Raw genomic sequence first — 26,951 nt, 5'->3', positions numbered from 1 at the left:
TTTAATTTTTTTTTTTTTTAATGTTTTATTTATTTCTAGGAGAGAGAGAGAGAGACAGCGTGAGCAGGGGAAGGTCAGAGAGAGAGGGAGTCACAGACTGAAACAGGCTCCAGGCTCTGAGCTGGCAGTCAGCACAGAGCCCGATGCGGAGCTCGAACCCACGAACCGCGAGATCATGACCTAAGCGAAAGTCGGACGCTTAACCGACTAAGCCACCCTGGCGCCCCTATAAACATTTAATTTTTAAAAACTGCTCTATTCCATTATCTTATCTAAGACACTGTTTTCTTCACCTTCAATCCAACCCACTTTTACAGTAAGTGTAAAAAGAAAGAATAGATAGGACTTGGTAATATCTCCCGAATTCATCTATAAAGTTGATAGCTCAAACCTTACAAGTGAAGCAATCTTCTAAATGTTTTATTTTTATCCAGCCTTTGCTTACCCTCCCCCTAACCCAACTTATCCTGTCCCCAACTGCCACATTGCTGTGGCAAATTTTCTATTGCTGTATCACTCTCCTGGTAAAAGTCTCCACTGGCTTCTACTACCAAACTCTTTGAAGCATGGCCTTCACAGACCTCCATCCTGACCCCAACCTTGGCTTTCTAACAGGAACTCCCACTCTTACTAAGCATGGATCCATATAACCAGCCACCCTTCCTCAATTATCCTGCATATTTCTGCTTCGGTGACATTTCTTTTGTATTTTCTCACACAATTTCCCATTTCTTTCTACCTTTTTGAATTGGATCAATTCATTAAGGCTTAGCTTAAGTCCAGCTTTTCCTCACTAAAGCCCTCAACAACCATTTCATTTTTTCTCTTTGACTTCCTATACCACACAATGCCTATACCACGGGGCACTTCCCACCAACTGTTCTACATTGTGGGTTCTCCCCACAATGCAGACCATACCTACTTAGGTAGCTAAGTTGTATGACAGTGGGGATTCTTTTAAAGTTTTGTTTTCTTGACAGTACTTACCATTGCTCCTTGTATGTAGGAAAACCTCGGCTCAACTAAACATTTGAGCATCTTTCAGTACCAGATACTGAACAGGGTCACAAAATTTCTAATTCTGTTCTTGGTAATGATGGAAACAAGGATCTCAAAAGATCATTGTTAGTAGTGGTAGGCCCTCCAGAAATAGACATGCTTGGAATTCTGTTAATAAAGTTGCCAGGTCAAGACTTGTTACTATAATTTAAGATTGTCATTTTTATTTGGTGATGACCAGACATTTGATCTTCTCCCAGATATCAATAGCTTGAGTATTTAAAAATTATTGCTCACATATGGATAAATGGTTCAAATTTTTCTAACTTCTATCTTTTTCTTATGTTCTACCCCTCTTTTTACCATAGCTCTTGTGTGGTCCTATCTGTTTCAGCAATACTGGAATATCTCATCAATTCCCAGCAAGCAAATGGTGGCAGATCAAAACTATTAATAATTTCCCTGAGTATTAACTTACACTTCAAAGATAATTTTGTATTTTATGTATGTACTTATATGTAATTATGCTATAAAATTAAGCAGTTCTTCTTGTTTTCATATATTTAATTAAGAGATGACTTTATTATGCTTATGCTATATATTTCGATATTGGACAAAATTGAGAGGATCAGTTTTACCAAACAAATGGTTTTAATAAAAACAGAGAGGTGTAATAATGAAAAATGAAATGCCATACCTGGGTCCACTCATTTGTCTGGGGATCATAAGCTTCCACTGTATTAAGATAAGTCTGTCCATCATAGCCTCCAACAGCATACAGTTTATCACCAAGTAAACAGACCCCTACTGCATCTCTGCTGATGCTCATAGATGCCACCGCAGTCCACATATCTGTTTTGGGGTCATATCTGAAAGGAAATTTTAGAACTGGAGCTGACATTGTCCTCACAATATTTTTATGTAAAAATAGTTTATGGATGAAAGACTTGCACGTAAGACCTAACACCATAAAACTCCTAGACGAAAACATGGGGGTAAGATCCTTGACATTGGTTTCAGCAATGATTTTCTGGATTTGACACCAAAAAGCAAAGGCAACAAAGGTAAAAATTACACAAACACAAATGGCCACATCAAACTAAGAAGATTCTGCATAGCAAAGGAAGCCATCAACAAAATGAAAAAACAACCTACAGAATGGGAAAAAATGCTTCCAAATCACGCATCTGATAAGAAGTTAATATCTAGAAGATATAAAGAATCATACAACCCAATAACCAAAACCGCCCCCCCAAAAAAAACAATTAAAAATGAGCAGAGGGTCTGAATAGACATTTTCCCAAAGAAGACATCTAGATGGCCAATACATACATGAAAAGGTGCTTAACATCACTAATCATTAGAGAAATGTAAATTGAAACCACAATGGCTGTTACCAAAAAGGTAATAACAAGTGTATGTGAGGATGTGGAGGAAAGGGAACACTTATGTACTGTTGGTGGGAATGTAAGTTAGTGCAATTGCTATAGAAAACAATATGGAGATTACTCAAAAATTTTAAATAGAAATACTGTATGATCCAGTAATTCTACTTCTGGGTTTTTATCCAAAGAAAATGAAAGCACTAATTTGAAAAGATATCTGCACCCCCATGTTTACTGCAGCATTATTTATAGTAGCCAAGACATGGAAACAACCTAAGTGTTCATCAATGGATGAATGGATAAAAATGTAATACATCTAGAACGAACACACACACACACACACACACACACACACACACAGAGGAATATTATTTGGCCATAAAAAAGAATGAAATCTTGCTATTTCAACAACATGGATGAACCTTGAGGGTATTACGCTAAGTGAAATAAGTCAGAGAAAACAAATACCTATGATCTCACTTAACATGTAGATTCTAAAACAAAAACAAAAAACCCTGAACTCATAGATTGGTGGGTGCTGGAAGTAGGGCATGGGGGGTTGAAATGGGGGAGGGGGATCAGAAGGTACAAATTTCTATAGTTATAAAATACACGAATCATGGAGATGTAATGCAAAACATTACATATATAGTTATATGTGATATAGTTAATAATACTGTGCTTTTTATTTGAAAGTTGCTAAGGTACAAAGTTCTCATCATAAGAAAAAAATTTGTAACTGTATATGGTGAAGGATGTTAACTAGTCTTATTGTGATCATTTCTCAATACATACAAATGTCAAATCATTATGTTATACACCTGAGATTAATATGACAATTATACCTCCGTAAAAGAACACCTACATATCTAGAAACACCTGGGAGAGGCAGTATAGCAAAGTGGTTAGAGAATGGGCTTTGGATTTGGACTGAACAATTTCAAGTCCTATTCTTCCAATCACTAGCTCTGTGGTATTATAAAGTTACTTAAAATCTTTAAATCATAGTTTCTTTATTGGTAAAAAAATTGCTCACCACATAGCATTGAAAATTAAATGAGAGAATGCATAGTAAGCATATGATAAATGTCATCTTAAAGACGGGTTCATTATTATAATTATTTCCTATTAGCAAAGAATGAATACATTCTTGTAACGAAAATTCATATACAAAATTCTTTTTTTTTTACAAAAATATGTAAAAAAGCAATAGCTAGCCTCATTTCATTCCAACTTTAGTTACAGAATCAAGTGGTAGCCACTCTTAACAATTTAGTTTGCATCTGATCTTCTAAATATTTCACTTTTTGGTCTTAGGTCCCAGATGCCTATTTCAGAACATGTTTTTGTTTCAATTGACTTTTTCTTTCCATGTGTAACATTAAAAGGTTTTTCATTAAAAAAAAATAGTTTAGTTCTTAAAGCCTACCCTTTATCTTATTACTGCTATCTAAAGTACATTTGGACATATTTTTAGAAAAAAAAAAAAGCTTTTCCTGAAAACTTTTAACTTACAATATTATAGTTTCATTTAATAAATCCATGACACTTAAACTATCCAAAAGAGCTAAAGTAAATACTGAAAACTGCTTTACGGGTTTTGATTGTCTACTGAAAATCTGAGGAAATCAATACATGAAGCTCTGTGTAAGATGGCTTACAGACTCAATCATTATAGCTGTCCATTTTCAAAACTTCTTGTTCCTTTCATGAAATATATTAACTAGAACAGCCCAAAATTGTCTATCTAAGAGCAGATACATCATGCTACAATGACCCATCTTGCTTGTAATACCTCTTGCATCAATGAACAGTTTTTCATTGGGTGCAGTACTGCAGTGAGCTGTAATTTATAGGGTAAAGTATACAAAGGCTTCAGTATTCCTTTTCTGGAATATAACATGTAACAAGCATAGTCTGAATTACTTTCCCCAAATACAGGGGAAATCCAGGTATAACTTTCCTACTTTCTCAAAAGACAACCAACCTTCCTTACTATTTCACAGAAAGCACTCATTCACTCACTGCCATCAAACCTGCACTTCACTTTTTATTCTTCTTCCAATCAAGTATAATTAAATAATGTTCACATACACACACACACACACACTAACTTCCTGTTGCTCTTTTAAAATCTAGACTCTTTAAATAAGGCCTTAAAGACTATGTGATCTGCCCCTACCTCCACCCTCTGCCTCCTTTCCTGACACTCTGTCCTCATTCTTTGTTCTCCAGCCACAGTGTCTGCCTTTCAATTTTCCGAATGAACCATATTCCTTTCTGCTTTGGAGTGTTTGTAATGTTCCCATTAATTCTGCCTCCTAAATCCATTCAATTCTCTCCATTCCTTAAATTAGACTAATAGTAACAGACAGGAGCCTGAAGTATTGTCCAAATCGTCCACTGATGTTAAGCTCTTCACCGGCCCATATTTGAGTTTCACGAGGCCAGTTTGGATGACTTGTTTATTAACCTTTTAAACTCTCTTAGTCTTTTTATATTTCATGTTATTTCATTTTATATGAAAATATGCTAGTAAGTTCCTCTCCTTTCCACTTCTTCAGCCCCCCATTCCTTCTCTCTGAAATTCACTGACCTCCTTCCTTTTCTTGTCAGGCATGGTGTCCAGTATACAATACGTACATAAGAAATGGTTGTCATTTGACTCAATTAATAAATTATATAATCAATTCTAAGGTACATTTTAAGTAGGCAGTAATATGATGAGAAAAGAATCTGAGTAGGCATTAGGGAGAGAATGAGAGATGGGCAAGCCAGTGTTTACAAAGCTCTGAAGGAACTGCTTTGCATATGGTGGATGTTCCCTTCACAAGAAATTACCTTTCCACACAGTCTGAGAGTCTGGAAGTCAAGTTGGATGCAGGAGCATCATGTCCTCCAATAGCATACAGCAATCCATTCCAGGTAGTTACTCCGACTCCCCCTCTCCTTTTGGACATTTGTGCACAGAGTGTCCATTTATTAGTATGAGGATCAAAACATTCTACTGATTTGAGGCAAGAACTTCCATCACGACCACCAACTGCATAGAGTCTGTAAAAAACAGTGCCGTCATTATGATTAAGACACAGAGGTTATTCTTATGGTATTTCATTGAATTTCAGGTGCCATAGCTTATAAAACATACTATCAATTTATACACCATCAAGAAAGAAGATATGCTACCAATTACGTGACTTATGTATTATATATATTATATATATACACACATACATACATACCATGTACACATACACACACTCACACACATACAGATATCACTCTGTATAAAAAAGAAGAGGGGTGTCTGGGTGGCTCAGTTGGTTAAGTATCTGACTCTTGGTTTTGGCTCAGGTCGTGATCTCATGGTTCACGGGTTTGAGCCCCATGTCAGGCTCTGCTCTGATAGCACAGAGCCTGCTTGGGATTGTCTCTCTCTCTGCCCCTCCTCTGCTCACATGTACACACTCTCTATCTCTGTCTCTCAAAATGAATAAATAAACATTAAAAAAAGAGAAGACATGAAAGCAATGACCACTATTTCAAAGCTACCATCTGTTTGGCAGGTCACTGCTGATTTTAAGATGCAGCACAATTTTAGAGGTATAAAATGTGTCTTGGAATAAATAAAATGTGGTATATAAATACACCATGAGTTATTTCTTAAATAGCTAAGATAGGATCGGGTTATAAAGCAAAGAAACTAACAGGCTAGACATTTTACCTGTATTAATTTAATCATATCAATGAAGCTGAGAAACCATTTATATTCCTGTTTCATGGGTGAAGAAACAGGCTCATGGAGATTAAGAGGCTAATACAGGGTCAGAAGCAGAACCAGGGCACAGTTATAGTAATGAGCAGTTGTATGGTGAGCAGTCACCTGGGATGTTCTTGTACTAGTGGAATAGGAGGATAAAAGGATTGCTTGAAACAGTGGTGTACAAATATTTATTACATGTGAACAGTGATCCTTCATTAATTCAAATTACTGCACAGTAGGATACTGTAAGTTATTGAAAATGAATATGGTATGTTAATGTCCTAAATGTTACCTAGTAGATAAATTTTAATTCATTATCAATCAATATACTTCATTAATTTAAGTCTTTTACTCTGAACTTAAAATACATATAAAATATTTTAAATATCTGAGCATTTGAATATTTTTATTTAGCACAAAATCTTGTATTTACTATTCACTTGGAAAGCTCTTTGTAGATATTTTCCTAATAGTTTTTTCAAAAAAGTAAAAATATCAGTTCATTGCTTATGTAAAAGTCCTCACATTTTGGATTTACAGATGCCTTAGTTAAGATTTAACTATTTTTTTAACGATTTTTTTTTTAACCTCAAGGAATAATATCTGAACTATACCAAATGTCTGCCAATTAAAACTCTAAATATTTATATTTATGTAAATACACATTTTAGAGACATTTTTTAAGTTTATTTATTTATCTTAGAGAGAGAGAGAGAGAGGAGCAGAGAGAATCCCAAGCAGGCTCTACACTGTTAGCACAGAGCCCAATACGGGGTTCAAACTCCTGAATTGTGAGATCAGGAGACCTGGGCTGAAACCAAGAGTTGACGCTTAACTGACTGAGACACACAGGTGCCCCAAGACATTTGTTAACTTTAATTCATAATGTAAAGTACACTATGCCACTTAAGGTGGTTCTTTTTTCTTTCTTCTTTTTTTAACCTTCAAGTTTTTCTTTAAATTCCAGTTAGTTAACATACATTAGTTTCAGGTGTAAAATTTAGTGACTGGTCACTTACATACAATACCCAGTGCTCATTACAACAAATGTCCTCCTTAATACCCATCATCCATTAGTACCCATCTACCCTCCTGCTTAGCAACCCTCAGTTTGTTACCTAAACTTAGGTTTGCATCTTTTTATCCCACTATGTTCATCTATTTTGTTTCTTAAATTCCATATAAGTGAAATCATATGGTATTTGTCTTTCTCTGATTTATTTTGCTTACTATAATACACTCTAGCTCCATGCATGTCATTGAAAATAGAAAGATTTCACTCTTTTTGAAGGCTGAGTAATATTTCATCGTGTATGTGTGTGTGTGTGCGCACACACATGTATGTATATATATGTACACATATACACATGTATATATACTACATCTTCTTTACCCATTCATCAGCTGATGGACATTCGGGCTCCTTCCATAATTTGGCTATTGTTGATCATGTGGCTATAAACATTGGGGTGCATGTATCCCTTACAATCAGTATTACTGTATCCTTTGGGTAAATATTTAGTAGTGCGATTGCTGGATTGTAGGGTAGTTCTGTTTTTCACTTTTTGAGGAATCTCCATACTCTTTTCCAGAGTGGCTGCACCAGTTCACATTCCCATCAACAGTGAAAGAGGGTTTCCTTTTCTCTCCATCTTTGCCAACATTTGTTGTTTCATGTGTTATTAATTTTAGCCATTTTGACAGGTGTGAGATGATACCTCATTGTAGTTTTGATTTGTACTTCCCCTATGATCACTGATTCAAACTGGTTCTTAATTGAGAAGATCATATCTTAAATAGCAACATGTGGCTGTAGCAATATCTTATTCTATCTAAACTTTATATTAATTGTATGTAAATTGAAATTTATTTGAAACTTTGTTAAAATTTTTCTTATCTCTTAAAACCGCTTTCTTGTGTTATTGTTGTTAATGTTAAACTATTCTCATTTTTAACTAATACTTGTAGAATAATTGTCTGAATGTGGGATCGCAGAATATTTAGAAGACATCAACAATTAGAAAATATTCATAATTTAAAAAACCACGTACACACACACAGACACCCAACAATAGGACTCAGGCACAACCCCTCTTCACAGCGAACTCATGGGTCTTGACTAGGAAAAGTGGTGCAGTACAGGGATTAAGAGGTGAACTTAAGAGTCAGACTCTCTGGATTTGAATCTTGGTTCTAACACTCATTAGCTCTGACTGTGGAGAGTTATTTAACCTCCACCTGCCTGAATTTCATCATCCCAAACATCTCTAAACCCTGCCTCATAGGGTTATTGGTGATCAAATTTAAAAATACTTTGAATAGTGCCTTACAATGGTATAAGTGTTTAAGGGGAAAAAGAAATTCTATCTCTATTTGTATTCTTTTAGAAAGTGTCATTTAAAAAATTTTTTTAAAACAATGTTTATTTATTTTGAGAGAGAGCACACAAGTGAATGCAAGCAGGGGAGGGGAGAAGAGAGAGGGAGACAGAGAATCCCAAGCAGGCTCTGGGCTGTCTGCATGAAGCCTAATGTGGAGTTCCATCTCACAAACCGCAGGATATTGACCTGAGCTGAAATCAAAAGTTGGACATTTAACGAACTGGGTAAAAAGGCATTTTTAGATCTTAAGCGTCCAAATGACGTTTATCCTCAGCTAATGTTAAGGGCTAAAATGTAACAATAACACTTTCTCAAGAAACATTATCTCAAGCAATAGGAGGACTTGAGGAGGTCCCAAAAATGGTGCATTTGAAATTTGTTTTAATTAATTTTCAAAAATGTCACTTGGCTCAATTAAAAGCTATGAAAGATTCACAACTCATCTTTCTTCCCCATGACAGTATCTATTACAGGAAAAAGATAAACATTATGTCAAATCGTGAAATTGTGCCAAATCGTATTATACTGTATGCTTTAAAATAAGACATATCTTACCTGTCTTTAAAATTATGATCAAGAATGCAAGGGGTTGGTAGACATTGAGATTTAACAGAAAAAAAATTCTACTACTTTCAAACTACACTAACAGTTTAACTGAAAGGTTTCCTGAGATTCCAATTAAATTGCTCTATTAGTTAAAATAATTTATCATTTTCAGCTGATCTGTGAATCAGGATTTTCTTTATACTGAACAACAACAACAACAGCACAGAAATAATCTGGGTGTTTTTAAAAACAGTAGTTCTTCTACACTGATTTTTATAATAAGTACATGTTATAGGCTTCAATTCCAATTTGCCTTAAGTATTTAGATTTTTATAAGGTTTCATCTGAAAAAGAGATTCTACTGCCAATAAATATTTGCCAGCCAGTAGTTTAAAAGTAGCCTGAGCAACTGGAATTCTAGATAAAGCTTCTTTCAAACATGGTAGCGAAAGAAATTTTAACATTTGGACATTTTCAAGATATAGGATATAACTTATAAAGAATACTCAAACAGTTCTTCTCTAAAGAAACATATATATATATGAAACAATTATATTTTGCATCAGAAAGCATTGTAAAATAAGATCAAAATAACAAAAATAGTAATTAATTCAGAATAGAAAATGGAAAACAGGGGCACCTGGGTGGATCAGTTACTTAAGTCTCTGACTCTTGATTTTGGATCAAGTCATGATTTCACAATTTGTGGGTTCGAGCCTCTGCTGTCAGTGCAGAGCCTGCTTGGGATTCTCTCTCCCTCTCTCTCTGCCTCCCCCCACCCTCATTCAAAATAAATAAACTTAAAAAATGGAAACTAACAAAATCTTTTAAAATCTTGCTACTTTGTTTTAAAGCATGCTTAGAAACATGCTAAGTTGATAGGTTAGTTGTGATTAAAGTACCAAGGCATCTAAATGGTAACAGGACATTCTTCAATAAAATCGCACACTTCAGGTTATGTTCCAGGTACCATTCTAGGTGTAAGGAACAACAAGTTAGACCAGGTCACTCAAGACAATGATATATACTGTAGGAGATGGATGAGTAAATAACAACAATACAGTGGTACCTGCTACAATACAATCATATACAAATTATGCACAGTAAAAATGCAGAGGATGGAATGGACAATTACTATGACAAGGGGGACACTGAGGGAAGTTTTCCAGAGACGACAGTTGAGTAAGTTTCAAGGATGCTGAATTTTCCAGGTATCAAACCAGGGGAACAACACTCTAAGACAGATGGGATGGGTTAAAGGACAATGAAAGTGTGAAACAAAATGTATTTTTCACAAATAAGTTAGTTCCACTGGAGCGTATATGCATGGGTAGAGGAGAGAGAGGTGGAGAGGGGTGGACGGAGGCAAGTAAGATATCTCCATGTCTGGGAGTCAAAGCTGCTGTAGGACTAGGCATAAGATTTTAGGTAAAGCAGTTTTTCTTTTGTACTGTCAGAAAAGAAATTTTTCTAGCCAGGAATAAGTGCTAAGAAATATGTCAATGAACGAGAATTAGTTCAATAAACTAATCCCAGAAGTTTTAACTGAAGGGTCAAAACTGAAAAGATACTATTAGTTTTCTTTTTTCTCATTTACTAGATTCTTTGGTAGCTAACTCTGCTATCAAAGACTTAGGAAAGATAAATTTTGAAGTTCTTTCTTCAGCTACAACAAATGAAGAAAGGCGTATGGAGATCAGATACATTTTAAAAAGTGGGACATAACTAGTAAGTTCTGAGGAAATAAGACCTTGGGTCATAAAGTATAAACATTTTACTAATATTTTCTCATTTTTGTTTTGCCAACCAATCCGTAACACATTTCAAATAATTTTTGGTCTCTATATTTTAACTTTGATTCCTTCCCCTTTCTGAAAGTGATAATAAAGCATTTTAAATGAGTAAATGGTATGCAACAAACAACTTTTATTTTAATAATCATATAGAGCTTCATTTTATGGAAGAAAAACCTTTGGTATGTCTTAAGTCTCTGAGTTACTAAGAGCTATTGGTGATGGCTCTGTCCAAATCTGTTTACTCTAGTGCGAGCAGGCAAGAGCCAGGACTGTACCTTTCTAAATCCATTTCAGTTTGCTGCAGTTTCCCAAGATAAGAAAGAAGTAAATGTAAAGATAAGTCAGAAGAGATGGAAGGAATTATTTACAAAAACACTGAGAGGGCCTATACTATGTTTAAAACACTATATACTTTTGGGGCACCTGGGTGGCTCAGTTGGTTGAGCGTTCAACTTCGGCTCAGGTCATGATCTCATAGTTTGTGAGATCAAGCTGCACATCGGGCTCATTGCTTTGTGCAGAGCCAATGTCAGATCCTCTGTCCCCCACTCTCTCTCTGCCCCTTGCCCACTTGTGCCCTTTCAAAAATAAAAAAAAAATTAAAACACTATATACCTCTAAAGTTATATGGGAGGGCACTTGTTGGGATGAGCACTGGTGTTATATGGAAACCAACTTGACAATAAACTAAGAAAAAAAAATAAAGTTATATGAACTACCAGGTTTCTACTATATTGAATATTTATATAAAGTTTCTTCATGTAAAATAACTTGAAATTTATAATATCTGCACATTAGAATGGAAGCCTCAAATTGCTGAGTTATTTTTATATTTAGAACTGTGATAAAAAGAGACTATCAAAAAAAACTATTATTTAAAAAAATTCATGTTTATATTTGAGAGAGAGAAAGACAGAGCATAAGTGGGGGGGGCACAGAGAGAGAGGGAGGCACAGACTCCAAAGCAGGTTCCAGGCTCTGAGCTGTCAGCACACAGCCCGAGCGGGGCTCAAACCCACAAACCGTGAGATCATGACCTGAGCTAAAGGCAGACGCTTAACCAACTAAGCCACCCAAGCACCCTGAGACGATTTTAAAAGTTTGTATCACTCAAAGAAAGTATTTCTCTTTTGTAATTTATTTATGAATATTTTTAAGTCAGATGATGTAGGTCAATAAATTTATTGTGTTTTAAATGGAATTTTAAATATTTCCTTACTTTCCACTTAGTACAGCCACACCTACTGTGCTTCTGGGGGTGGACATAGTGGCAACAAAATTCCACTGACGAGCCTGAGGGTCCCATCTTTCCACTGTATTCAGGTAGCTCCAGCCATCATGTCCTCCTACTGCATACATGGGGCCTTCCAATACAGCCACACCTACAAGGAGACAGCAAAGCAGCAATGACTTAAGATTGTCCACTAAGTCTTAAAGATCACATTTCAACTGAAATATAAATACACTACCTATGATTTCATCTATGAGTTTTATGGTTCCAGGTCTTATGCTCAAGTCTTCGGTCCATTTTGAGTTTATTTTTGTGCTTGCTGTAAGATAATGGTCCACCTGCATTCTTTTGTACGTTGGCTATCTGGTTTTCCCATCACCATTTATTGAAGACTGTCCTTTCCCCAATGTATATTCTTGGTTCCTTCATTGTATATTAATTAGTTGAGCACATATGCATGGGTTTATTTCTGGCCCAGTGATTTGTGTGTCTGTTTTTAAGCCAAATACCATAATGTCTTAATTGCTCTAACTTTGTAGTATAGTTTGAAATCAGGGGGCATGATGCTCTGCTTTGTCCTCCCTCAAGTCTGTTTTGGCTATTCTGGTTTTTTTGGTGCGATTCTATCCAAATTTTAGAATTATTTGTCCTATTTCTTTGAAAAATGTCATTGGAATTTTGAAAGGGATTTTATTGAATTGGTAGACTGCTTTGGGTGGTACAATGAACCTTAAACATGCCAATTTAACTAAGGAAACATTTATAATAAAGATATCTGGTTGCCATACAGCTCTTCTTGGTGGTAGGAGGGTGGGGGAGGGGGGAAATAGCACTATAGCCCTGGTCTTGTAAGAGTTTTTTAATGTTTATTTATTTTTGAGAGAGAGAGAGAGAGAGAGAGAGAATGTGCATAAGCAGGACAGGGGCAGAGGGAGAGAGAGACAAACAGAATCCCAAGCAGGCTCTGTGCTGTCAGTGCAAAGCCTGACGTGGGGCTCAAACCCACAAATTGTGAGATTGTGACCTCAGCCAAAATCAAGAGTTGGACACTCAACCAAGTGAGCCACTAGGTGCCCCAGGTCTTATAAATTTTAGAGGCAGTATCTTGAGGTCCAACAGTGGAAACTTATTTATAACTATACAAGATACACACACTGCCATATCTAAAAGAATTTTTGGGGTGCCTGGGTGGCTAAGTAGGTTAAGCAACTGACTTTGGCTCAGATCATGATTTTGCAGCTCAGAGGTTCAAGCCCAGCATTGGGCTTCAACAGAGAGTCTGCTTCAGATCCTCTGTCTCCCTCTCTCTCTGCTCCTCCTCTACTCTCTCTCTCTCAAAAATAAATAAAAATTTTTTAAAAATTAAAAAATAGGGGCACCTACGTGGTTCAGTCTTTTAAGCACCTGACTCTTGATCTCAGCTCAGGTCAGAATCTCATGATTGGTGAGTTCAAGCCTCGCATCTGGCTCTGTGCTAATGACATGAAGCCTCCTTGGGATTTTGTCTCTCTTTTCCCTGCCCCTCACACTTGTTTGTGTTCTCTCACTCTCAAAATAAATAAATAAACTTAAAAAATACTTAAAAAAATAAATCCTCCTTATTTAAAAAAAAATGTTTTTTTAAATGTTTTATTTATTTCTAGGAGAGAGAGAGAGAGAGAGACAGCGTGAGCAGGGGAGGGTGAGAGAGAGAGGGAGTCACAGACTAGAACAGGCTCCAGGCTCTGAGCTGGCAGTCAGCACAGAGCCCGACGCGGGGCTCGAACCCACAAACCGCGAGATCATGACCTAAGCGAAAGTCGGACGCTTAACCGACTAAGCCACCCAGGCGCCCCTATTTAAAAAATTTTTTAAACATTTATTCATTTTTGAGAGACAGAGGGAGACAGAGTATAAGTGGGGCAGAGAAAGGGAGACACAGACCAAAGCAGGCTCCAGGCTCTAAGCTGTCAGCACAGAGCCTGATGCAGGGCTTGAACTCACAGACCGTGAGATCATGACCTTGGCTAAAGCCAACACTTAACCAACTGTGCCATCCAGGTGCCCCAATAAATCCTCCTTATTATAAAAATTTTTTAAATAAAAGATTTTTCAATAATTCAGATTAATTCAGATTTAAGATATGTTTGAAAAATCATTTTTATTCATTTCCCCCTATTAATTCAAATTCATGACATTTTACTGTAGTCAGAGGTGATACCACAATCATTGGTGTGATTCATCATCAGGGAACGAAGCCAGAATCCTTTGTTCCCAAATATCTATTTAGTTTTTATTAAGTGCCAAGCACTGTTATCTTAATAAAAGGTAACAGATAAAGGCCCTGCCATCATGGACCTAATATTTCAATCAGGAAACAGGCAAAATATATTTCAGGTATTGATAAGTGCTAATAACAAAAATGGAACTGAGTAAAAGGGTAGAAAGGGTCAGGGAAGACCTTTTAGATAAAATGACATTTGAACAAAAACATGAATGAAATTAGGAAACCAGACAGAAAGACATCTGAGAGAAGAGAAGGTGAGGTAAAGGGACCAGTATGTACAAACTACACACACACACACACACACACACACACACACACACACACACGCTTCCAAATATATATAAAATATATCCAATTATATGTGTATATGTATGTGTGCCTAGTTAATTAAAGGGCTGGAAGGAAAGATAATAAGTCTATCTAATTCAACTCCTTAAACAGTATCTTTGAAAATTTTAGCAGCAGAACCACTTCTTCAAAATGAAATCTTTAGGTAATTCTCACATATATGAGATAAAAGGAGTGTTTCCTATGTAAGAATTTCTTTTAGAAGTTCAAATTTATAACATTGATTTATTGTAGGATAAATTAGTAAGAACAAGGCTGTTTTGAACAAAAGATCTGAAAAAAAAACTTAAAAAGGGCATTTGAACTACATGATCATTCTCCTCTGAACTTGCCTCAATAAAGCCTTGAATGGTACCCTGAATTAACGACAGTATTCTCTGCACGATCTGATCTGCACAAAACATAGCTGGATGGGCATTCTCATTATATGTACTCTAAAAATTTACCTTAAGTTAAAATTAAATTTCTTTTCTCCATGGTGGGGGAAAGTATGCAGTTGAATCACGCTATTGACCCTGGATTTTATGGTCAACTCAAGTTTATAAGTCTAATTCATACAGCTTTTAAGATACTTTCCCATTCTCTGCCTATGTAATAAGTTGATTTTATGGACTCAAGATTAATATTTTATAGTTTCCTTTATTAAATTTCATATAGCTAATTTTTAGCTCCCCTCTCAATACCTTGTCCCTAACCCTCTGGTTTTACTTTTTTACCAAACTTGAAACTCAAGATCACCTTTCACTGAAACCTAATTACAAATAGTAGAAGCACTTATTTGAATTTTTCGGTGTATCCACTATCACACCAATCTTCATACCTAGATAATTTACATTATTGGTACTGGCTTTTTTGAGCAGCCTCTGCTCTGGCGCTCAGCATTCATAAATTAAATGTAGTACAAAGCTATGCTAGCTAAACTGAATGATGCCTTCATTGCTACTCATCCATCTTTTAATTCATCTTTTATGATAACCTATCAAATTCTTTACTGCAATTAATTGAAACCTTTTCCAAACTGTGATAAATTGACAATATAGCCACAAATTCGTCTTACCACTGAATGTATGCCTATTTTCAATGTGACTCTGTAGCTCCTCCAATCAATAGATGAAGGATAAGGTGTGGTATGCGCGCGTGCACACACACACACACACACACACACACACAGCCATAAAAATGATGAGATCATCCCATTTGAGACATGGATGGACCTAGAGGGTATTATGCTAAGTGAAATAAGTGAGACTCAGAAAGGCAAATACCATGCGATTCCACTCATAAATGAAATCTAAGAAATGAATAAACAAATAAAAAGCAAAATCAGAATTATAAATACAGGGGTGCCTGGGTGGCTCAGTTGGTCAAGCGTCTGACTTTGGCCCAGGTCTTGATCTCGAGGTTAGTGAGTTCAAGGCCCACATTGGGCTCTGTGCTGACAGGTCAGAGCCTGGAGCCTGCTTCTGATTTTGTGTTTCCCTCTCTCTGCATCCTCCCCCACTTGCAGTCTGTCTCTCTCAAAAATAAATAAACATTAAAAATTTTTTTTTTAAATATTTTATTTCTAGGAGAGAGAGAGAGAGAGAGAGAGAGAGAGAGAGAGCGTGAGCAGGGGAGGGTCAGAGAGAGAGGGAGTCACAGACTGAAACAGGCTCCAGGCTCTGAGCTGGCAGTCAGCACAGAGCCCGACGCGGGGCTCGAACCCACGAACCGCGAGATCATGACCTAAGCGAAAGTCGGACGCTTAACCGACTAAGCCACCCAGGCGCCCCTAAAAAATTTTTTTAAAAGAACTATAAATACAGAGAATTAACTGATAGTTGCCAGAGGGGAGGGAGGCGGAGGGCTGGGCAAAATGGGTGGAGAGGGAAATATAGGCCTCCAGTTATTGAATGAGTAAGTCATGGGAATAAAAGGCATAGCAGAAGGAATATAGTCAATGGTACTGAAATGGGATGAGTGACAGGACAGACAGCAGGTATACTTATAGTGAACACAGCATAATGTATAAACTTGTCAAATCACTAAGCTGTATACTTGAATCAATGTGACACTGTGTGTCGACAAGACTCAAATAAATATCAATATAAAAAAAAATATATATATATATATATATATACACACACACACACACACACACATAAATAAGAAATGTAGTCTTGTTCTCTACTCTTTGGATCTGGATTTGTCTACGTGACTTGTTTTGGCCAGTGCAACATGAGCAAGCACAATGCTAGCAGAAGCCTGAAAATTCTTTGTGCACTGTGGCTTGCCTTCTCTTGCTGTTTTTGAAACCCTGTATCTGGCACCATGTGAAGAGGCCTGGCTAGCCTGGTGAATGATTATAGGCATGTGGCCCAGCTGTCTCTTTTCCTCCGGCCAACAACCTATCTACCACTAAACATGTGAATGAGGCTATCCTAGATCACCTAGCTGACCTGTGAGCCCACCAGAGATCCATGAAAGAACCTAGCAGAAATCATCTAAGGCAAACAGCCCAGATCAGAAAAATGGCTCAGCTGACCTACAGATCCATGAGCTAAATATGCAGTTGTTGTTTTAAATCCCTCACTTTTGGAATTATGCCATAAAAGCTGGGTGAAACAGATACATTTCTAATTTTTAGAATTTTATTTCCATCTGCTTCACTCATCAAACAATTCTTTTTTTTTTCACTGATTCTTTCTCCTATCTGAAAAGATAGATGATCTGATATAAGACCCTAAATTATCTTCTATCATCTCAGAGTGAGCCATCAGTTCCTTCAGGGTAAGGACAGTGTCTTCATCTTTGTATTCCTACAGCACAAAGAACGTGCTAGTCAATGTCAGTGAATTATTGAATGAAAGAATGAAGTGTCTCTATCATTATATTCTCTGTGCCAGCTCAAGATTTCCCTGGGTTGTTACTCATTTCTGCTTAAAAACCAGGAGGTATGGATGAAAAACAGTAATACTAAAGATTTTTAAATAAGCATTTCAGTCAGGTTAGATTAACACTGATTGCCAATACAGAACACATACTTAAAAGATGACTTACCAGCCCATCATGTTACCCTAAAATCCTTAAATATCCATGGTTTTACTTGTGCTGGTTGCTGTTATATTTCTGTATATGCTTGTTTTTCCTGATTCTACTTCTCAGTTAAAGAGCATGTGAAGGAATGCTTGCTGACTGATTGCTGCTGACTCAGCAGCTGCCACATTGGTCTTCCTCTGCCTGGCACAGAATGTAAAAATGCTGTGGAGGCCTAATGTTTGGTATCATAAATGAACATGCATGGTTATACTCACCGAGGCCGTGCCTGTGGGTTGACATGGGAGGCATCACACTCCAGGTTTTTGTTTTCGGGTTGTAGCATTCTACAGTGTTCAAAGTCTTCAGTCCATCTCTTCCTCCGACCACATACAGTTTGTCATCTAACACTGCAACACCAAACTGTAGTCTCCTCCCATTCATATTTGCTACAGGAGTCCACATATTTGTACGAAGATCATACTTTTCAATGCTCGTTGCTCCTTCACAGTAATATATAGATGTTACATAAAAAAAAATCACCACATTTGATTATTTTGTGAATTTATATGTATAAAAGTATAATTTTATTAGCATTGACAATAATACTTTTATTATATTTCACTGAGCTCCTGAATGGTCAGCTCCCTGCTTATGTCTCTGACCTCATCTACTATTCTCCAGGGCATACACAAAGCTCTATATTAGAAGGTCAGGTGAGAAAGGATTATTTGTGACAGCTAGGAGTGGGAGGAAAATCAGGGCAGTTTAGTGTCATGGAAGCCAAAATAAAAAAAAATTGTAGCAGGTAGTTTTGAAGGAAGAAGGTGGCAGAATAAGACAACCCTAGGCTTGCCTCATCTCATGAATACAACTAAATAACTACCAGATACTAAATACCCCAGAAATCAGTATGAAGACTGGCAGAACAAACTCCACTTTCCTAAGGATAGGAAAGAGGCCACATCAAAGATGGAAGGAAGTATGGAGACATGGCTTGGGAGAGAAATGGATTATGGCCAATGCAGTGAGGAGGGAGCCATGTTCTTTGAGAAGAGTGAGAGACAAACTAGCATACAGGGGGCTGCACGGGAAAAATAAATCCCCTTAGCAATTGGCTCAGAAAATGAGAGGGCCTGAATTTTATAAGTTCTTGCAACCAGCAAGGCTTAGAACCTGGGGTTTTAAAAGTCAGTGTGCTTGACTCTTGGAGAGCTTAAAGGACATTGGGGGCTGCTCTTGGAGAAAAGCATATCTTACATACAGCATAGAAACAGTGATCTGAAGAGCACCTGGAGACACACAGTTGAGAGGTTAGTTGCTTATATTGGAGTATGTCCCAGGGAGGCAGCATTCATGGAGAGACCCATCTAGTAACAAAAAAACTGACAGGTGCCATTTCTCTCTCCCCACCCCTCAGCATAAGCACAGGGCCACCTGCAGGAACCAGCACAGTGCCAACACTCACCATCTACCTAGCTTACACCAAGCCCGGCCCCCCCCCAAACTCCAGTGGAACTGTGCTTCCCATTCATACTTGCCTTTGTCCCAGCACAGGGGCCCCACTCTTCTCCAGAAGACTGACCCAAACTCCTGCCAACATTGTATCTGCTGACTAAAGAGTTTTGCAAGGCCTCAGCTCAGTGGCGGTGGTGACAGGTCTTTTTTCACAAACAAACCAGAGCACATCTAATTAAAATGCACTACTTACAAGCCAGGGACCAAACACTGCCCATAACAATCAAAGAGAGTCTCTGTAGACAATTGGTATGAAGGATAAAGTGGCCAGGACACAACAGGAGAGCACATGCAGCACACACTGGAGATACTCTTGGAAGTACCAGGCCCTGGGGAGCAGGGTATACTATACTGCAGGGTACTATAAGACCTCTTCTTTATAAGGCTCAACAGGAGACAGAGTTGACTTTCCTAACACAGAGAAATAGGTGCAGAGACTTAGACAAATGAGAAAACAGCACAGTTTGGCTATAAAAGGGAGGAGAAAGGTAGAAATTACTAGGTCAGTTGAGAGAGGTTTTGTTTTGTCTTTAAAGCTGGAAAAACTTGAGTTTGCTTAAATGTTAATGGGAAGGATCTAGTTGTGAGGAAAGCAGCTGAAAATATAGGAGAGAAGGGATCCTACTTTACAATGAGGTTATTAAGGAAGCAGGAAAGGGCAGCGTCAGATCACAGATGTGGAGCTGGTTTTCCTAAGAGGAGGGAAAGGATACACATTCTGCAACCTGGACAAAAGCCTAAGTGAAGATCATGGACTCTGGAAACTATTGATGTGAGAAGTCTGGTGATAACTGCCTGGTCCTGTCCACATTATTTATTTATTTTTTTAAGAATTGGAAGATTCCAGGAACTTGTTTTCTTTATGAAATGAGAAGAAAAGTTAAAGGCCCTACACTTCTAAAAAAACATCCAACTTCCAGTTATGAAGAGATCAATTAGAATCTATTTCAATTCTCTCTAAGTGTCTAATACAATATGCAGTCAGAGCTATCTTTACAGAATTGAAATCATAACAAACATTTATTCTGAAGTATTTGTTATAATTAGTTCATCAGGGCACGAGTACTAATAATAATCTTCTAAAATTTAGAAAGTTTTGTTATATATATTATACATATGTATTATATTTACATATATAATATATTTAGAATACTGTATATATATATTTTCTCATACATTATAGGTTTTAGTTTATTAATTTAACTTATGAAATTCTTAAGTTATTTGGAATAGATTCCAAGTCTTTTTCCATCTCTGTATTCTTTTTATTTTTTTAAAGATTTTATTTTTAAGTAACCTCTACACCCAACATGGGGCTCAAACTCACAACCCTGAGATCAAGAGCCACGTGCCACTGACCAAGCCAGCAGGTGCCCTACCATCTCTGTATTCTTCACAGCAATAGAGTTTCTTGCATGTAGTAGCTGTTTGAAAATATTTTTTGAGCTTGAATAATCCTTCTTCATAATTTTTAGCTACAGTAAGATTTTATTCATACACTCAGATTATTTTATATAATGGTATACTTTATTCATCACTCTGAATTTGATCTGAAAAAATGTCTTCATTCCATTAAAAAGGCGATGCTAGTCATCTTTCCTCACTTATGAATTTAAGGAATATTTCTTTCATTTTAAGTTCTTTCTTTTACTTTTAGTTCACTAGGCGGTATCATAGTCCTATGAACTCATAAGCAAATTTCCTTTCCTAACACCAAACATAATTCTTAAAAAAATACAAATATCCGCTAATAACAAATTCCTAATAATTACAAAATTCTGTGTAAAAGCTTAGAACTTCCTTGATTTATACTAAAAGATTAGCCTTTAAAAAGGTAAACAGAAATACATGCTAATATTTTCTTAGTGGTTATTTAGAAACATTATCAGTTTATTTGTTAGGCTCTACACTAAGATACATGAAGAGATCAGGAACCCAATGATCAGACTGCCATCCAATTAATGCAAATTGCTCACTACTATAAAGACATGGATACAATATAAGTTACGGCCAGGGAAGATAGCTTGAATAGGATAGAAGGTAAGAGTAACTGATGTCTAGGAAAGACTCAGAAATGAAGTTGGTCAAGTAGTAATGGCTAGATTACAGAAAGTCTTCAAACCTAAAAAGAGGAATTTATGTCTTATGTGGTAAGAAGTAAAGACTATTCTAATTTTTGAGCAGAGTAAGGGGGTATTAACAGAAGAATTAATGAAACAGAAGGTATAGTTTCCCGTGTCAATGCCTGATCTGAATCCTGATTCCATCCCTAATTAGCTGTGTACACCTGGGAAAGGTAGTTAACTTTTCTAAGTCCAGGTATCCAAGGGCAATAGCAACATTCAACTCTTAGAGTTGTTATGAACATGAAATTAAAAATGATAGGTGAAGTGCTTAACATAACGCTTGGCACATAGTAACAACACAATGAACATAATGAATACTATTGCCATGTTAAATGAACATGATCAAAAGATGTAGGCTGATAGGGGGCTACCTGGAACTGGAAAGTAACAATGGAAATTTAGAAGAACAAGACCCCTTTGAAAGAATATTTGGTGATTGTCAGAAGGTAAGATTTAGAGGGAAGGGAGGGAGGGATGAAAAGAAAGAAAGAGAGAGATGTATTATTCACTTTGGGTACTGAGTATCTGAGTTCCTTCTCACGCAAGGGGAATTTTCCACTGTATGAAAGAGCTTTGATGAGAGACAAGAACCCATCTACCATGAAGCTGAAAAGACAGATATTGATCCTAAGCTTTGGAGGCTTAGGGCCCAGGACTGCCCCAAAACTGGTAAAAATGGATGCTTAAACCTAGGATTTAAAAATCTAAGGCAGGCATTATAAAGAAGGTACAGTGGATATAGTTCCTGCTAATTTCTCAACAGCCTTCCTTATTTGCTTAAATGAGCCAGAGTTGGTATGCACTGAAAAACAATGAATTACAGTTCTGAGTCCTCAACTCTGGGAGACATGGGTCAGAGAAGACTTGAATATACAAAATTTGAGATGAAAGCTGCACAACAAACAGATGTTTTATACAAGTTGAAAATATGAGCATAAAAGCAACAAAATGGTATGAGCAATACAGAAATAACAGTTAAAGCCTTGAAAAAGAGAGGGACAGATGGTGAGGAAAGAAGTGCTAGTAATGATTACAAAGCTGAGCACCAGTTCCAAGCATATAGTAAACACTTAATAAGTATTTGCAGATTGATTACCTGGACTGTAGAGCGCTCCAAAAATTTCAAATATGTGTACTATAACACTCATCGCTTATCTAACTTTGTGTATTTCTGTAGCATTCAGCGATCAAGCCTATATTTAGAATCTCCGCTATAAATACACAGCACTCCATTATGTTCTGTGGGATAATATCTACAGCTATATCTTTGTTACCATGAGGTTAAAAGTTAAATCACAATAAAAGATTTTCAATTAGAGCTCATATTTTTATATTCTTTAAAGATATCAAGTAGAAAAGAAGCCTTTGGATGTGAATAATGCGTCAAGGGCTAAAGTCATACAAATAATTCAAGAGATGGCAAAGGACAACCTTCATTCATTTGGCAAATATTTATTGATGCTATCTATGTGCAAGGCACTGAAATAGGCTCTGTGCAATATATTCTTGAAAAAATAAACAAGTAGAGCTTACTTATGGGTAAGAGTAGATGATAAATCAATGGATCAGGTGCTATGAAGAAACATAAGCAGAGGAACAAGATAGAAAGAGGTAGGCCAAATATTAGAAAGTAATGAACAGGTGATGACTACCATGGAAGTCTTCTTTGGTAAACTGATGTTTGGAAATCAAAGTGAATAATTTCTGCGAGGCATTCCAACATCAGGGCACACAGCATTCCAGGGAGAAGAAAATGCTAATGTAATATCCTCAATGTGGGATAATGTTTGGGCTTGTTATGTGAACAGGGAGGCCAGTGGGGGTAGAACACAAAGAGTGAGGGGAGAAGTAGAATGAATGAGCTGGGCTCAGAGAGGCAGTCTGAAGTCAGAGAGGTGTTGTCAGGGGATTCCAGGCTATTAGTACTAGGAATTCAGAGGGAGATCAATGCACACTGAGAGATCGTACACAGAAAGCTTTTAGCACAATACCTGGCACTGAGTAGGCACTATATGTGGTATTTGTTACGATCATTGTTACTATTAGTAAAAACTGTTGCAAGAATAATCCAAAGAATTCCCAGATACCTTTGGTACAGATTTCCCAAATGCTGATATTTTACATTTGCTTTAGCTATATACAGGTATGTACAATTTTTTTCTTCCTGAACTGTTTAGGTTGTAGAAATGACGCCCCTGTACCCTAAATACTTCAGTGTATCTTCCTCGAAACAAGAAATCCTGTTACAAAACCATAATACAATGATCAAAATCTGGAAATTAACATTTATACAATGCTGTCATCTAATCTACAGCCATTATTTGGATCTCATTATTTGTTCCAATTATGTCCTTTATAGCAAAATAAATTCAAGATGATGCATTATAATAGTTGTCATATCTCTTCAGCCTCCTGAAATGTGGAATAATTCCTGAATCTTCTCTGTATTTCATGACATTAGCATTTTGGAAAGCTACAGACAGACAAGGTATTTTGAGAGACAAGGTAGAATGTCTCTCAACTTGGTTTTGTTTGTTTTTTTCCTCATGATTACATTTGGATTATACACTTTTGGCAAGAAAAACTGCAGATACACAGCTGAATTCTTCTTATTGTCTCCCATAAGAGGCACACACTACTGATTATCCTCGTTTCTGGCAATAAGACATCGATCATTTGGTTAAGGTGCTGTCTGCCAGGTTTCTCCATTGTCAAGATACTATTTCACCCTTTGTAGCTACTAAGCAAGTGATTGGAAGATACTTGGAGGCTAATTATCCTGTTGTCAAACTGGATATCATCTGTGGATGATTCTTGACTGAATTAGTTATCAAGATGTTTGCCAAATAGTACTTTTTCTAGTCCCATCTTTCCTTCTATATTTATTAGTTGGCATTCGAATAAGAAAATCTTTCCCTTCTCCCATCTTTATTTGTATCAGAGTGAACTCATACATACTTACTGATTTACTAAACGATAATCTTTTATCCTCATTATCTATTTTGATATTGAAATCATCCCAGATTTGGACAGTGGCAGCCCTACAAATGGCCTCTTCTGTCCTTGACCTCCGTTACTGACCACTTCCTTACTTTCTGGCACTACAAGATGTGCTGGGTTTATCTCATCTTCTTCCAGTCCTGGAAACAGCCATTTCTCTAAAAAAGCTATTTGGTCATCTGTATGACTAATTAAAGTTCTTTTTTCCCCTTTTCTCCCAAATAGAAAATGATTTAATACCTTTTGTTGAATCCATTCCTCCAACTGCAAATAGTGTTCCGACCGTGGACTTTCTAGGTTTTGTCCGAGGGCTCTGTAACATGGGTCGTCTCTCTGGTAATAAATGGTACTTCATCGCTTCCATAATAAGTTTCTGACATTCTATATCATCCCGGAAAAGTGGATTATTTTCCATATCTGCCAGGAACTAGAAAAGAATAGTGAGTATGTACACTAAATGACCAAGAAAATTGTAATTAAAAGAATAAGCTCTATAGTTAGTTCACAAATGGGAATGATCTCATTGAGGAAAAACTCCAAGTGTGGACATCTATTTTTACCTAAAATCTGTGATGTCTATAAGATTTACATTTTAAATTTCAATGAAAAACAGAAATTGAGTAGGATAAGTGGTATGCCCTAAAACCTTAATGGTGCTTATTTCTGGGTACTGGGGAAACTGCCGCTTCTAAAATAATCATTTTTACTGCTTTTCTATATTGTTTAGATTTTCTAAAATAAATCACTTTACTTTTTCAATTAGAAATAATTTTACTTGAAGAATAATAATTATAAATAGAAGTTGACTAATGACTGTGTTTACCTGACCTGTCTAAACAGTGCTCAAAGAACAACAGCAAAAACAACTTATCAGTTTCTTAGGTGAAAGAGAACTCTAAATGGTGATTCTCCTTAAAGAATTTAAATCCCTTGTGCTTCACTAAATCCCATTATTTATTTTTTTATTTTTTATTTTTTTATTATTATTATTTTTTTTACAAATAGTTTATTGTCAAATTAGTTTCCACATAACACTCAGTGCTCATTCCCACAAGTGTCCTCCTCCATGCCCATACCCTCCTCCCCCCATCCATCAGTCCTCAGTTTTTGTCTGCATTCAAGAGTCTCTCATGGTTTGCCTCTCTCCCTTTTTTTAAAACTTACATAATTTTATGCAAATGCACAGATATGGTTTCATCCTGCCTTTTAAACAATGTGTTTTTCTTTTTGTGTTGGTTTCTCCATCCACCTCCCTACCCCTATATTACTGTATGTCTTGCACTTGGGCTATCTGTCCATGTGAAATTAATTAACTTTTAAATAGAGTATGAATTGAGGAATATTTTAGTTTCCTTCCAGGTGATTGGCCAGTTCTATACTAGCACCATTTATTAAACAATCCCCTCTATTTCCAAGTGAATTGAACCTCTGTTATACATTACATTCTCAAAAACATATCTCAGGATATAGGAGACTGGTTTTCTGATTCTTCATTCTTTTCCATTGATTGTTTTTTGAGACATTCTGATTTTTTATTTAAATATACCTTCACTGTTCATTTTCATAGTTTTCTGGATTGTTTTTGAGTCTTTACTTTTCATATAAACCTAAGATATATTTACCTAATTCTCCTTCACCATCTTGATCCTGTTGAAATTCTATTATGAATTGCATTAAGTTATTTATTAATTTTGGAAGAATTTACATTTTTATGACATTAAGTCTTTCGTTCAGGAAGCCTTTCCATTTGTTGTATACCTTTCTCCATACAGGTCTTATGCCTTTCTTTTATTAAGTATACATTTTTAATATACATATTACATATATTTTTATTGTAGCATTTTGTAAATGTTACAAAAATATGTAACATTTGATTTTTATTGCTATTGGAAATGGATTTTTAAATTTCCATTTTGCATATATTTTGCTAGAGGAGAGAGAAACATTCTGGTTATTGTATACTTATATTATAACTTCCTGTTTTACAAAATTCCCTTAGACCACTCTAGTTACTGGCATAATAATCATTATCATAATCACCACTAAACAGGGACAGTTGACATTTCTAATATGTATGCCAATTACTTCACTTGTATTTTGTATTTAATAAATAATAAGTTATTACATTAATGTAATATTAATATTACAATTGCTAAAACATTCAAAGCAATGTTAAATAATTAGGGTGAAATAGTGTACCCCTGTTTCTGGCTTGAACTGATACAGTTTTAGTGTATGACCATTAAGGATGAAAGTCACTACAGCATCTAGTAATTTTATTATATTTAGGCTGTTTTCATCTCTCCCTATTTTACATCATTGTTTTAAAACTATGAATGGTTCCTACATTCTTTCTGAATGCCCTTTATACATCTATTGACATGATCATATGGCTTTTTCTCCTTTAAGTTATTGATATAATAATTATTTGACAGATTTCCTGAAACTCAATCATTCTTGTATTTCTGGAACAAGACTTTCCTGATAATAGTGTATCATTCTTTTGACGCACTGCAGGAATGCATTTGATAATATAAGTTATATTTTACATACCATATAATTCACCATTTCAAGTAT

General features: G+C 36.2%; 1 protein-coding gene across 5 annotated transcripts in view; it reads right to left on the bottom strand.

Moving 5' to 3' along the window:
* Positions 1-26,951, bottom strand: part of KLHL5 (kelch like family member 5) — a 91,868-nt gene that overhangs the window by 5,530 nt on the left and 59,387 nt on the right. For all 5 annotated transcript variants that reach the window (XM_039226999.1, XM_039226996.1, XM_039226998.1 and 2 more), the window contains 5 exons: positions 24,615-24,801; positions 18,009-18,233; positions 12,090-12,252; positions 5,226-5,438; positions 1,697-1,868 (listed from right to left, as the gene is read on the bottom strand). In XM_039226999.1, coding sequence (XP_039082930.1) covers positions 1,697-1,868; positions 5,226-5,438; positions 12,090-12,252; positions 18,009-18,233; positions 24,615-24,801 — 960 coding nt within the window. The remainder of the gene's footprint in view (positions 1-1,696; positions 1,869-5,225; positions 5,439-12,089; positions 12,253-18,008; positions 18,234-24,614; positions 24,802-26,951) is intronic.

This window comes from Hyaena hyaena, unplaced genomic scaffold, assembly GCF_003009895.1.
Source record: "Hyaena hyaena isolate Hyena2069 unplaced genomic scaffold, ASM300989v1 scaffold_24, whole genome shotgun sequence".
Classification (NCBI taxonomy): Eukaryota; Metazoa; Chordata; class Mammalia; order Carnivora; family Hyaenidae; genus Hyaena; species Hyaena hyaena.
The sequence above is the reverse complement of the archived record's forward strand: the minus strand, read 5'-3'. Positions and strand labels throughout refer to the sequence as shown.